The 15,747-nt window shown below is 37.6% G+C and overlaps 1 protein-coding gene across 2 annotated transcripts in view; it reads left to right on the forward strand.

Moving 5' to 3' along the window:
* Positions 1-15,747, forward strand: part of FNDC3A (fibronectin type III domain containing 3A) — a 189,668-nt gene that overhangs the window by 114,074 nt on the left and 59,847 nt on the right. For both annotated transcript variants that reach the window (XM_016205446.2, XM_016205447.2), the window contains one exon: positions 545-621. In XM_016205446.2, coding sequence (XP_016060932.1) covers positions 545-621 — 77 coding nt within the window. The remainder of the gene's footprint in view (positions 1-544; positions 622-15,747) is intronic.

Genomic DNA, 15,747 nt, shown 5'->3' on the forward strand with positions numbered 1-15,747 from the left:
ACTGTTCTCTGTTCTTCCTTTTATTGTTTTTTCCTCTGGACTTTTTCTTGATTTTTCCTATTGCTTTTCAAAATTTTGCCTTTTGTATCTTTCCTTTGTTTTATATGCAAAGTTTGGTTTTATTTTTCCTCTAGGTCACTGTTTCTAAATTTTCACAATAATAAGAATCACCTGGGATATTTGTAAAGTAAATATACTGGTTTAAGACCCCCATTTACTGTAAGCATATGAAATAAAAATCTCTAGGAGACCCTGGAAGTCTGTATTTGTAAAAGCTTCCCAGGTAACTGTTATAACTATTATATCCCTGGGCAAGTTTGAGAAACACAACTTCAGGTAAAGGGTAATCAATCAGTGTACTTTATAAGATAAACTTTCATATTTTATAATATTTGTATCATCTGAGTCTCTTTTCATAGCTATATAGTCCCTATTAGTTTGAGTGTTTAGTTTAGATGAAGTATCCAAGTGTAACTCAAATTGTTTTCAGCTTTAGCTTGCTAAGTAATCCTGGATTAATATATCATTTCTATGGCCCATTCAGGTCCTGCTCAGGTTCCAATGATGTCTCCAAATGGTTCCGTGCCTCCTATTTACGTGCCTCCTGGATATGCCCCACAGGTATGTTTTTATGTTATTTTTCTTTTAATACCTATATAATAATGATCATAATGTTACTTTAATTTTGATAAAAAATACAATTTAAGTGCTGAAGCTTACCTGGTACAATATATCTTTGGTAAATCTGTTTTAAGTATTTTAGTACATTTAGTGTACTTGGAAAGGAGAAAAACTGGCAGCACTCATCATTTGGTTTTTCTTTAGATATTAAATTATAACAGAGTGTTAATTCTAGAGTTTTATTCCCTGGATATGTGAATAATGTAATTACTATCTTAAGGTTTAAAGGTGCCTACACAACATTTTTTAAATTAATTATTTGCTTAGAAGTAACCCAAGATATGCTTTCAACCATAATCATACAATGGCTCACAGATACCCATAATAACTATATATCACATTGTGGTAAATCAAAGAGAATTGAGACCTGTAGACCTGCAACTCTAAGGGCTAAGGGGATCAATATTACCACAACTGGAAGCCTTTCCTGCACACCAGTTGGGGATCTCTAACTTAAAGAATAAGGTATAGCTAACTTATTTGCACAGGCAAACGGAATTAAACTGTAAGATCTGCAGGTATTTAGTATCTTCTGCTACTGAGATTCTGTGTAGGCTATACTCATTGCCTCAAATCCTTTTGGAAGTATCCAATTTCTTTTCCTAGCAGTGAATTTACACTTGAAATTTTCTTCAGGCCCTCTCTTCCTCCCTGATTGTGCCAGAATACTGGTGGGATATTGTGGTAGATTCATTGCCCACTTTATGAAGCCCACCGCTATATGAATAACAGCAAAAGAAGATCATGCTGATGGGGAGAATGGGAAGCAGTATGAGAATTAGAGTCAGAAAAGCTAGATCCATATCTTATTTTAAAACCTGGCTGGCTGCATGGCCTTGGACATACCAATTCCCTTGAGTCTCATTGTCTTTGCTCTAAGATGAGATAATAGCATATTTAAAAGTACTTTGTAAGCTTTTTAGAAAAATATTCTGTTCACTATCTCTACTTTTGTGTAACACACTGACTTTAATTTATTGTAGTGTGCATTTTGCCTATTATTACCCAACTAAATCTGCTTGAAATGTACCAACCCCAAAAGCATTTTTTCCAGCCTGATCCTCTTTGACCTCTAAACTCTCTACTTTCGTGTAACACACTGACTTTAATTTATTGTAGTGTGCATTTTGCCTGTTATTACCCAGCTAAATCTGCTTGAAATGTACCAACCCCAAAAGCATTTTTTCTAGCCTGATCCTCTTTGACCTCTAAACATTCGACACCACTGAGATGAGTTATCCCAGATTTCCTTGACATAATGCTATCCTGATTCTTTCTACTTCTCTGATTGCTTCTTCTCAGATCTTTCTCCACTTATATAAGACCATTCCTGGCTTTTTTCCCTCTCTGGTATAGTTCATTTCAACAAACCTGTATTGAATGGTGCCGTATGCCAAGCCCTGTATTGGATGCTAGTGACAGAAAGATGGTTAAGACAAATTATTTCAGTGCAGTGATAGGGTATCCTGCTGTTCTCTCAGCTAACAGTACTTTTTACTTTTATGGCAAACTCTTGCCCTTCTCATTTATGACCTCCTAGAAGTAGCTTTCCTTGAACCTTTCCAGGTTCCTCTCTCCTTTTGGGTTCTCATGGCACATTGTGTAGATCCCTCTTTCAGTGAATGAATCCATACTGTTTAGTTAATAAATTCTCTTTCCTGGCAAGATTATGAATTCTTACGGTTCTCTTATTCAACAGTTTTCAACAAAAATGTATTGAGTGCTCATATATGCCAGGCACTCTTCTAGGTGCTTGAGATATATCCATGAATAAAAGAGGCAAAGACTTCTGTCCCTCTGTAGTTTACATTCTTGTAAGGAGAAAAATGCAACAAGCATAATAAAAATAGGGTGGTCAGACTAGGTTTCATTGGAAAGGTGACATTTGAACCAAATCTTGAGGGATAGATGTAAGCTCGCCATGCATTTATTTGGGGGAAGGGGATTCTGGGAACAAAAATAGCCAGTTCAAATGGCCTAAGATAAAAACAGGCAGGGACTGCAAGGAGGCCACTGTGGCTAGACTGAGTTCTCAAGGCAGAAAATGGTAAATAATAAAGTCAGAGAGGTAATAGGACCAGATAATAAGCACTCTTACTCATCTTTATTTCCTCAGTGCTGAGTACAGTGCTTGTTATATAGTAGAGAGTCAATAAATATTTCTAAATCAATCAAATAGTCATCCAAGGTGAGGTTCTATACTTTAGGCCAAGAGCCACTAAAATAATCTTCCTATATTACTTTGATCTTTTCACCTTTGTAATCATAAAGAGTATTTAGTTGGCTTGTTCACTCAAGGAAGTCTAGATTTCTTGACATATAAGGCCTTATACAGTTCTGTCCTAGTTGGCCTTAGTACCCTTCTGTTGATAGGTCTAATCACGTACCCCTTTTTGCAGCCAAACATGATTACTCAAATGCTCACTTGATGTTTTCCTTTCTGCATGGTTTTGTTAATGCTGTTATCTGGGACATGTTATTCATTCCCTTATTTCTGCCTTTTGAAATTCTACCCATCCTTGAAGACCTAGGTCAAGTTATTTGTAGCACTTCTTGGTTATGTATCACATACCACCTATTATTATGATTGTACATGTATATATATTTTTCTTTTATGGGATTTTAAGTTCCTTGAGGATAGGGGGTACCTTTTAATTATTTCTGTTCTGTGGTAACTAGAATATACTAGGTGTTTTATAAATATTTGTCAAATAAGTGAATGAGCTTTAACAATAATCTTACTGAAAGAAATGTGAGGTTAGTTGGCTACTATTATCAATCTTAATGTTATCTCTAGGAAATGTATCATTTTTCCACCGCACAGGGTAATCCAAAGACGAAAATCTAGTCTTATAATTATTGAAATAATTTAAGTACCCACTATGTAAGAATGGATTCTAGCATTTTGACATCACTTTGAAAACACAATTTCTGATGTTAGAAAATATTTATTAATTCTGGCACAGCTAAGCCCTTGATAATTGTCCAGAACTTGACATGTAAGCAAACATAATTATATAGCAAACTTAGAAGCTAGGAGTTGAACCAAATATTAAGACACAGGTGGCTATAATAAAATATAGGTTGTATGTGGCTCAGCAGGAGCCATGTAGTACACATACTAAACCTATAAATAGCTATCATCTGTAGTCTCCTTTCAGACTTTTGCACTGATCTTTCCTCATGGCAACAGGTTTCATCACCTGCATCTCTTGTCTTATGTGTTACTGTAATTGACCCAAGGAGGGTCAAATAATGTTTTTGCTGTATCATCATGTGATTTAATACATACTAATGGGATTCAGCAAATTTATGTATCCTAAAAAGTTTGGTTAGGCAAGCAAGGACTGCAAAAATAAAAATCCAGTGTTGAGACTTTTTAGCCCTATCACTGTAGAAATAATGTGGCATGCATACACCTAAGAGTATATTAGGGCAGAAAAATGAAAAATCCAAAAGATAAATCGTTCTTAACTTAAGATTAAGATCAAAATTTCATAACAGCACTTATAGAAGAAACATGAAGAAATCATGATTTACCTAGGATATATCAATCTTCAATTTTGTGATGTTTGTACTTATGGTATGTCCCTGTTAACTTGAGAACCACTTCAGATATGAACTCATTATTAACTCATGCATATATTTTAACTTCATTTTTGAGAATAACTTTAGACAGTCAAGGCATCATACATTGGGTAACTTTGGGAGTAAATGGTTTTATTTTTCTCATTTGCAATTTGTACAGCCCAAACCTACTATTAAAATTGCCAGTTATATTATACACCCTTTGCATTCTTATTCAAGAACTCTGCAGTATTGTTTATAAATAATATTTGCACCTTACTATTCTGCTACTGTAGAGTTCTACTCAACAGTAATGGGAATAGTGAGACTTAGTTTTTTAGTAATACACATAATTTTTATTATCGAATCAGAAAAAATGCATTGCCATTTTAAAAAAACAGTATTTTTTTTTTAAATCTGTTCACCATGACACTACTGTTCAATATAATAGGGAGACCTAAGCTAATTAAAATGATATGCATAAAACAAAATGAAATTGTTCACCAGCAGCTTAAATATAAAGGAATATTAATTTCGCAAATAAGGAAACTAAAAATGTATTTAGTGATAAATAACAAATATAGTTGTATATTTTAAACTAATTTTCTAATCATTATTATGTAGAAAAACTTGGGAAATATATAAAAGGATAGAGAGAAAAAATTACATCGAATATTATAACCCAGAGATATTTTCTGTAAATATTTAGTATATTTTCCTTTAGCTCGTTTTCTAATTGCAAACACAATTTTAGAGGTAACCTTAATGAACTTTATTATTGTATTGTAACAAATTAGAACGGAAAGTTTGTGAGAGTTTGACATACTGCATAAAGGCAGAAAGGTGTGCCAACTGAATGAACTAAGATATCAAGTGGGGAAACAAAAACTGTAAAACTCAAACACAAAGTTGTTAATGACACAGAAAGCAAAAGGTGACAGGAGTCAAAGGAACTTAATTTACTGGCAAATACTACTAACTTATAGGCACTAAAAGCATAACTTGTTATTTCAACACTTGGTATTTTAGTGATGAATATAGACAACCTGAATGGGACTCCTGAAAAGCAACATCAAAAGTTCTTTCCTGCCTTTCTTGTAATGCCTCCCCTGTTTTTTATAGACTGTGGGTTGTTGAAAGGGTACCTAACAGCAAGGGGTACATCTCATAACGCAGGGAAAGGGCCTATGTCAATTCAAGGAAAGTTTCCGGTTACAATTTTGAGCTGCACTTGCCTTTATGTCAGCATGCAGCAGTGAGGTTAGTAAATTTTGCGAAGATTCTCCAAACCAGTCTGAGCTTAGATTTCTCCGTCTCTATTGAGGAAACAGCCAAAAAAGATAGGTAGCCTAAGAAACTGGAAGGTAGGGGGACTTAGAGGCTTAAGTGAGGATGAAGATTTATGGTTAGAGCTGGAGAGAAAGTATGTAGTCACATGCCTGCATGTGTGTGTGTGTGTGTGTTTATAGATACATAAAATAAATATTTGTTGAACGAATGGTCAGAAATACCTATATTGTTGAATAGCTTGAAGTAGGAATAGTTTTGGGTTCCAGGTAAGGCCATAGAGTAGAGGGGAAGCAAAATTTGTGAGAATTAAAGAAGTCACAGAAACCTGCTAGCTTGGTGTTCTTATAAGGGAGGGAAGAAATGTAGCATTCTAGTAAAACTAATAGAATACTTTCTTTTTCATATCATTCACTCAACAAAAAAATTTTTGAGCACATGCTGAGTGTACTACACCAGGCACTGGGGAGAAAATGGTAAATAAAATAAATTTGTTATGTACTGTATATTATGGTGGAGAAGACACATACACAATATAAAATGTCTGTAAACACAAAAGCTCCTTTCTCTGTAGCCCCTCTCAATTATGTCCATATTCAACAAAGAAAAGAAAACAGAGCTTTGCCTAATTAGAAATTATGTGGCATATGTAGTTAGGTGGTCAGCCTATGCTGTGATATCCCCATTTTATTTATATTTTATTGTCTTTGTTTTAATTTTTATTTACATAAACTAATTTGGATTTTTTTTTTCCTTTTAACAACTTGTTGATTTTTATTTTAATCATCACCATCAGTGTACCCTGTTGAGGTAAAATTCAGTGTCTACGTGGTTGGCCATTTCCCAGCAGCTGGAGACTTAGCAGATAGTTTTGAGGTCTCCAGCCTCACTCTGAAGTTACTGGATGCTCAGTTAATGGCTACTTGAAATGGTAGAGTTCTCCACACTCACTTAGTCCTGGTCTGGCTCTTTTTTCCTTCCCCCTCAGAATCTTAGCTTTTTATTATTTTTAATTGTGGTAAAATACATATCACAAAAAATTTACCATAACCATTTTAAATGTACAGTTTGGTGGCATTAAGTACATTCACACTGTTTTACTATTATTACTGCCATCTTTTCATCTTGCAAAACTAAAACTGCATCTATTAAACAATAACTCCCGCCCTCGTTGGTATGGCTCAGTGATTAGACCATTGGCCTGTGCACCGAAGGGTCTCGGGTTTGATTCTTGGTCAAGGGCACGTACTTGGGTTGCAGGTTCAATCCCCGGTCCGCATTGGGCTCATGTGGGAGGCAACCAGTGTGTCTCTCTCTCTCTCCTCCCCCCTCTCCCTTCCACTCTCTCTTAAAAAAAAATCAATGGGAAAAAAATATCCTTGGATGAGGATTAACAACAAAAAACAATAATAAATGGAGGGAAGATGGCAGCACTGTGAGAAGCAGGAGAGCACCCCCGCTCCCAGCCATGGACTCAATTTACTCCTAAAATACTACGTAGCCAGCTTGAAAAAAACAGAGAAACATACCTGAGTGGACATAGTGCGAGTAGGGAGCACTGAAAAAACATCATAGAGCCTGGTAAGAGAGGGGGGGTCGTAGAAAGGGGGAGTCCCCCCTGAAGCCTGTGCTGGGCTCCAATCCCCGAGGCTTGGAGACTGCAGGGCTCCCTCCCCTTGGGAGTGCATACCCGCATCCAAAAGCAAGGATCTCACACCCGGAGCTCAGGAGAGGGGAAGGAGCGCCCTGAGCGGAAGGCAGAGGGACCCAGGAGAGCGGCGAGTCCACGAAGAGGGGACAGCGCCTTCCTAGAAAAACAAAACTTCTAATGGCGGACACTACCAGGGTCTAATGCTCAGGGTGCCGACCGTAAGGAAAGGCTGTCCCAAAGTGTATGGCACCCGAGTAGTAAGGGACCAGAGGTTAGGACTGAGCAGCCACACATGGGGACCTTCTGCCTCCCTGTAAGGCATAGCGTTGAATCCCAGAAAGCATTGAATCTGCGTGGTGCAAGGGAGGGGAGGAGAGCCCCCCTGCCATGAGCTCCTGGTGGGGCAAGTCTGGGATTTATGACCAGCCTTCAGGGGCACTGTAGTGGCACGAGGAGCTGCCCCAGCTTTACTGAGATCAGTGGTGCGGGGAGCTGCGTGGAGCTGACTTTGGTTCCCCTCCCGCTGGATACCTTGGCGCGTGGGCGGCGGAACCTTGCGGAGCTGACTCTCTGCCAGTGTGTTGTTTTGTGCATTTTTGAGTTCTGATCGAGGAACTGGCTCCCATCTTCCCAGTGTGCACTAGGCAGACAGACCAGCTGAAGCTGGGATTTGTTGTCTGCACAGTAGACTATTTGAGGAGCGGGCCTGATGCAATCAGCCAACCAGCCCTGGGAAGGGAAGGGCGGAGCCCACCTGCCTCTCCTGCAGCCTGGGAGCACCACCCCCAACAGGAAAGGGTCTGGTCCAGCTCACTGACGACCCAGATATCCCCCGCAGGGCACAGTCCTGAGGGAGAAGGGAGAACAGCTCACAGGAGGACATTACAAGAATAAGACTCTCAAGGACTGTTTGGGAACTGGAGGAAACGCTGAAAACCCCTGCTGGGGGCTGGGCAGGCAGAGAGCTCTCTGGAATGTTCTTTAATCGAACCCACTGAGCCCAGCTGCTGAAACTGCCCATACAGAAAACGCAACAGGCTGAAGTCAATCTGAAACTGCAGCAGGCCAGTGCATGGGGAACTAGAATCAGAGGACAGGGTAGGGACAGAGGAGCTGGCTGTGGAGCAGAGACTAACTCCCTCACAGTGAGTGCCTGACAGTGAAACCTCTAAGTAAAGGGAGTGATACCCTGAGCTACACTAGCCATCCTGCACCCTAAAGACTCTGTAGAAGTCTCTGGAGTAAGAGCAGGCAACTACAAAGTTGCAAAATAGCTGAAAAGAGGAGATGGGGGGAGGATCTTTTTTTTTTATCCTTTTTAAATTTTATAATAATTTTTTTAATTTTTAATTTTTTTTTCTTATTTTCTTTTTTTTAAGAATTTTGTTTTGCTTAGCTTATTTTTTTGTTTTGTTTCTCTGTTTTGTTTCTTTGCTTCATTTTTTTTTATCTTCGCTTCCAGGATCAAGACTTTCTTGATATTCCTGCTTAATCGCTGGGACTTTATCATTATAACCAACAATTTTACTGCTTTTCTCTATAGTTTCCCCCAGATCTCTTATTGCACTCCCTCCCTGCCCTGGCTCTATCTATCTATCTCACTCTCCTCTTGATCGATCCATTGACGTAACTTTTTTTTTTTACTTTTTTTTTTTTCTTCTTTTCCTTCTTTCGTTTTTCTCCCTTCTGTCTTGCTTGTATTTTTGTTCGATTGTTAGTTTCTCTTATTCTCTTTAATGTATTTTTAGTTTTTCATTTTCAACTATTAGGCTATTTCTATTCTCTACCTTGTTTGCTGGCCCTTCTTTGAGAATCTTTTCTTTACCTCTGTTATCTCCCAGTAGCTTCTCTATTTTTTACATTTTAGTTTATTATTATTATTTTCTAAATTTTAGTCACTATTAATAACATATACTTCTCTCTCTAAGCTTTACTTTTCTTTCCTTTTTTTAAGCTGTTTTTTTTCTATAGAACTTGTGTTCTCCCTTCACTCTCCCAGTTCTATTTTCACTTGGGTTATTTTCATTGTGACTGTCAAGGTATTTTGTAAGATACCCCTTGTTTTCTGGAAGTTTAGTTGGGTATTGTCCTGCCTTGCCAGCACCTGTACAACACCTTACACGATGAAGTTGGGTTTGAGACACAAAGTTAGCCAACCTGAGAGGAGAGTCTCCCCAAGGACTAGTCAACAACACTCTACACCCAACCACAATAGGAGAACCCAAAGATCCCACAAAAGGGACATGCCTAGAGGAAAGAGTTCAGAAGTATAAGGAAAACACACCTCTGGGCTTCACAGATCTCACAATACAAAATCCCTCCCCACAAGACTGGGAGACAGCAAATATACCTAATATATAGATACGAACACTAAGACCTACCAAAATGGGGAGACAAAGAAACAACTCCCAAATTAAAGAAAAGGACAAATTGCCAGAAAAAGACTTTGATGAGATGGAGTTAAACAAGTTATCAGAAACAGAATTCAGAATGTTGATTATGAAGATGTTCAAGGAATTTAAGAAGACACTAGATGATAAGATTGAGGACCTTAGTGAAAACATGAAAAAAGAGATGCATAACATAAACAAAAATCAGACAGAGATAAAGAATGCTGTATCTGATATCAAGAATGCACTGGAAGGAATTAAAAGTAGGCTCAATGAAGCAGAGGATAGAATAAGTGACTTACAGGACAAGGTAAAGAAAAATCAATCAGAGCAGCAAAAAGAAAAAGCCCTTAAAAAAGCATGAGGACAGTCTAAGGGAGCTTTGGGACAACATGAAGTGAAACAACATTCGCATTATAGAATGCCAGAGGGGGAGGAAAGAGAGCAAGGGATAGAGAACTTGGTGGAGGAAATAATCACAGAAAGCTCCCCTATGCTGGCGAGGGAGAAAGCCACACAGGTTCATGATGCGCAGAGGGTTCCAAACAAGAAGGACCCAAAGAGACCCACTCCAAGACACATCATAATTAAAATGGCAAATGTCTAGGACAAAGAGAAAATATTAAGGACTGCAAGAGAGAGACAAGCAGTGACCTACAAGGGAACCCCTATAAGGCTGACAGCTGATTTCTCAACAGAAACTCTTCAGGCCAGAAGGGAATGGCATGAAGTTCTCAAAGTAATGAAAAGCAAGAACATGCAACCAAGATTGCTTTATCCAGCAAGGCTATCATTTAAAATTGAAGGTGAAATAAAGAGCTTCCCAGACAGAAAAAGGCTAAAGGAATTCAGTACCACCAAATCAGCATTGCAAGAAATGCTAAAAGGACTGCTCTGAGAAAAAGAAGAAATAGTGAGGTACATCCGCATAAAGGGGAAAATGGCATTAAATAAGTTTATATCCATAATAACTTTAAATGTAAATGGAATAAACGGTCCAATCAAGAGACGTAGAGTAGCTGAATGGGTAAGAAAACAGGACCCAAATATATGCTGTCTACAAGAGACCCACCTGAGAGCAAAAGATTCACACAGGCTAAAAGTGAAGGGATGGAATAAAATATTCTATGCAAATGGGAAGGAAAAGAAAGCTGGAGTAACAATTCTTATTTCTGACAAAACAGACTTCAAAATAAAGACCATAACAAGAGACAAAGATGGTCACTACGTAATACTAAAGGGATCAATCCAACAGGAGGAAATAACCCTTATAAACATTTATGCATCCAATATAGGAGCACTTAAATATATAAAAAAACTTTTGGTGGACTTTAAATGGGAGATTGACGGCAACACAATCATCGTGGGGGATTTTAACACCCCACTGTCAGCAATGGACAGATCATCAAGACAAAAAATCAACAGAAACACAGACCTTAAATGACTCACTAGACCTAATGGATTTAATTGACATTTACAGAACATTTTATCCCAAAGCAGCAGAATACACATTCTTCTCAAGTGCACATGTAACATTCTCAAAAATAGACCACATGTTATGGCATAAGGCAAGTCTCTACAAATACAAGAAGATTGAAATTATATCAAGCATCTTTTCAGATCACAATGCCATGAAACTAGAAATCAACCACTATAAAAAAACTAAAAAATATTCAAGCACATGGAAGCTAAATAGCATGTTATTAAACAATGACTGGGTTACCAATGAGATCAAGGAAGAAATCAAACACTTCATGGAACAAAAACAAAAATGAACAGACGACAACCCAAAATCTATGGGACACATTGAAAGCAGTCCTGAGAGAAAATTTCATAGCATTACAGGCCTTTCTCAAGAAACAAGAGAAAGTCTAATGAACCATCTAACACAACAACTAAAAGAACTGGAAGAAGAATAGCAAAAAAGCCCCGAGGAAGTAGAAGGAAGGAAATAATAAAGATCAGAGCAGAAATTAATGACATAGAGACTAAAAAAAATACAAAAAATCAATGAAACCAAGAGCTGGTTCTTTGAAAAGATAAGTAAGATTGATGCACCTATAGCCGGACTCATCAAGAAACAAAGAGAGAGGACCCAAATAAATAAAATCAGAAATGAAAGAGGAGATATAACAACTGACCCAACAGAAATACAAAGGATTATAAGAAAATACTATGAGCAACTACATTCCAACAAACTGGACAACCTGGGTGAAATAGACAAATTCCTAGACGTATACAGTCTTCCAAAGCTGAATCAGGAAGAGACAGAAAACCTGAATAGGCTGATAACAACTAATGAAATTGAAGCAGTAATCAAAAAACTCCCAGCAAACAATTCCTGGCCCAGATGGATTTACACGTGAGTTTTACCAAACATTCAAAGAAGAATTAACACCTATTCAAACTACTCCAGAAAATTCAAGAAGAGGGAAAACTCCCAAACTCTTTATGAGGCCAGCATCATTCTAATACCAAAACCAGATAAAGACACTATAAAGAAAGAAAATTACAGGCCAATATCCCTGATGAATATAGATGCTAAAATCCTCACTAAAATATTAGCAAATCAGATCCAGCAGTACATTAAAAAGATCATACATCACGACCACGTTGGATTTATTCTGAGGATGCAAGGCTGGTATAACATCTGCAAACCAATAAATGTGAGACATCAATCACATAAACAAAATGAAGGACAAAAATCATGTGATCATATCAATAGATGCAGAAAAAGCATTCGACAAAATCCAGCACCCATTTCTGATAAAAACTCTCAGCAAAGTGGGAACAGAGGGATCATACTTCAACATAATAAAGGCCATATATGAGAGAGCTACAGTCAACATCATACTCAATGGGCAAAAACTAAAACCATTTTTCTTAAAAACCGGAACAAGACAGGGATGTCCACTTTCACCACTCTTATTCAACATAGTACTGGAAGTCCTTGCCACAGCTATCAGACAGGAAGAAAACATAAAAGGTATCCAAATTGGAAAGGAGGAAGTAAAGCTGTCATTATTTGCAGATGACATGATATTGTACATAGAAAACCCTAAAGACTCCATCAGAGTACTACTAGATTTGATAAATGAATTCAGCAACATAGCTGGATATAAAAATCAACATCCGGAAATCAATGGCATTCTTATACACCAACAATGAACTTTCAGAGAGAGAAACTAAAAAAACAGTACCATTTACCATTGCAACTAAAAAAGTAAGATAACTAGGTATAAACTTAACCAAGGATGTAAATGACCTGTACATAGAAAACTATGGGACACTGAAAAAAGAAATGGAGGAAGATGTAAACAAGTGGAAGAATATACCATGCTCATGGATTGGAAGAATTAATATCATTAAAATGTCCATACTACGTAAAGCAATTTATAAATTCAATGCAATTCCTATGAAAATACCAACAGCATATTTCACAGACCTAGAACAAACATTTCAAAAATTTATATGGAACCAAAAACCCCAAATAGCTGCAGCCATCTTGAGAAAAAAGATGAGTGGGAGGGATAACTTTGCCAGACATCAAACTGTCCTACAAAGCCACTGTAATCAAAACAGCCTGGTATTGGCACAACAACAGGCATATAGATTAAGGGTACAGAACAAAGACCCCAGAAATAGACCCACGCCATTATGGTTAGTTAATATTTGACAAAGGAGGCAAGAGCATCCAATGGAGTAAAGTCAGTCTCTTCAATAAGTGGTGCTGGGAAAATTGGACAGATACATGCAAAAAACTGAAACTAGACCACCACCTTTCACCATACACAAAAATAAACTCAAAGTGGATAAAGGACTTAAACATAAGTCATGAAACCATAAAAATCTGGAAGAAAACATAGACAGTAAAGTCACAGACTTCCCACGTAGTGGAATTGTCACTGATACATTTCCTAGGGCAAGAGAAACAAAAGAAAAATAAACATATAGGACTACATCAAACTAAAAACCTCTCCACAGCGAAAGAAAGCAGCCTCAAAATACAGAGGAACCCCACAGTCTGGGAAAACATATTTGCCAAGGATGTATCTGATAAGGGGCTAATTTCCAAAGTGTACAAAGAACTCATAGCACTCAGCAAGAGGAAGACAAACAACCCAATTAAGAAATGGGCAAAGGACCTGAATAGACACTTCTCCAAAGAGGACATACAGATGGCCAAGAGACATATGATAAAATGCTCAACATCGCTAATCATCAAGAGAGATGCAAATTAAAACCACAATGAGGTATCACTTCACACCTGTCAGAATGGCTACCATCAACAAATCAACAAATGACCTGTCCTGGCGAGGATGTGGAGAAAGAGGAACCCTAGTACACTGCTGGTGGGAACGCAGGCTGGTGCAACCACTATGGAAAACAGTTTGGAGGTTCCTCAAAAAATTAAAAATGGAGCTGCCTTTTGACCCAGTGATCCCACTTTTAGGAATATATTCTAAGAATCCTGAAACACTAATCAGAAAGAATATATGCACCCGGCAGAATATATGCACTATGTTCACGGCAGTGCAATGTATAATAGCTAAGATCTGGAAACAGCCCAAGTGTCCATCAGTAGATGAGTGGATGAAAAAGCTGTGGGACATGTACACCATGGACTACTACACAGCTGTAAAGAAGGATCTTGTACCCTTTGGGACAGTATGGATAGACCTGGAGAATATTATGCTAAATGAAATAAGCCAGGCACAGAAAAACAAACATCACATGATCTCAATTATATGTGGAATCTAAAGAACTTAATAAACCAATGAACAGAATAGGTTCAATGACATTGAAGCATAGATCAGACTGGTGAATGTCAGAGGGATGGAGGAGGCCGGGTGCATGGAGGAGGAGAGATTAACCAAAGAATTTATATGCATGTATGCACAACCCAAGGACAAGGGCCATGGTGGGGAGAGGGACTGGGGAGGGGGATGGGACTGGATGGAATGAGTCATTGGGGAGAAATAGGGACATTTGTAATATTTTAAAAAAAAAGTCAGAAATGGGCCAAAGCAAATTCAAAAATCTAATTTTGAATGTTTAATTAAACAAAATATCAGGATTTAAAAAATCCTTATATTCAGTGAAATTTGCCCTGTGCCATCACACTATGAACACAGGAAATGTATAACAATATAAATGCAAACTAAAATGGAAAAAAAAAAAAAGCAATAATAATAATAACTCCCCATTCTTCCTTCCCTCCAGCTTGTCTTTGTATTTTAAATACTCTTTTTCAGCAGGAAAAAAGTCTTAATTTCATAAGCAGTTTAGCCATTTTATTTTTCACCAGTGAGATCTTACTTGTGTTGTGAAATTAAAAACAAACAAAAACTAGAAGACCAAGTACTTGTGGATTCTATGCCCATAAAATGGTTAAGAACATTGAAGCTAAATTGCCTGAGTTCAAATATTGTGTAACTCTAGCAGTTTATTTAACATTTCTATGCCTCAGTTAACCCATCTAAAAAACAGAGATGATAATAGTACCTATTTGTAGCATTGTTATGAGGATTAAATAATTAATACATGTCCCTTGAGGAACTTACAGTTAAGTTATAGAGTAAAACATATACATTTGAAAAATTAAATACTACAGTGTTAAACCTAATAAGTGATACAAAACAAATGCAATAGAAAAGATAGGAGGGAGACATCACTGAGATTGTTTTGCCCGGGAAAGGGTTCATGAAGAACAATTGACAGCAACCATCCACAGTCTCCTAGCCCCACATCTCTATGAGCATCTAGAGTAATGTGCTCTACCTTGTCAACTTGAGCCACACACTCTTAGGCACTGGGCCCGTACTGGGGTCCTGGATCCCATCCCCTTTTGCCTATTCAAGCATTTTTCTTTTCTCTCTTCTATATCATCAATTTCTTCCTCTCTATTGGATCATTTTTATTAGTATGTCAGCATCTTGTAATACCTCTCAATAAAAACAACTAATTTTAAAGTCTTTTGACTGCACCAACCACCATCCTAGTTCCATATTTCTCTCTTCAGGAAAACTTTCCAAAATTGTGCTATTAGCTTTTTAATTCTCCTCCCCACTTTGTCTCTTAAACCCACTCTAGTCAGGCTTTGCCTCTATGATTACACCAAAACTGCTCTTATCAAAGTCACAGTGACTTGCACATTGCTAAGTTTTTAGT

This window comes from Miniopterus natalensis, chromosome 2 (genome assembly GCF_054644295.1).
Source record: "Miniopterus natalensis isolate mMinNat1 chromosome 2, mMinNat1.hap1, whole genome shotgun sequence".
Lineage (NCBI taxonomy): Eukaryota > Metazoa > Chordata > Mammalia > Chiroptera > Miniopteridae > Miniopterus > Miniopterus natalensis.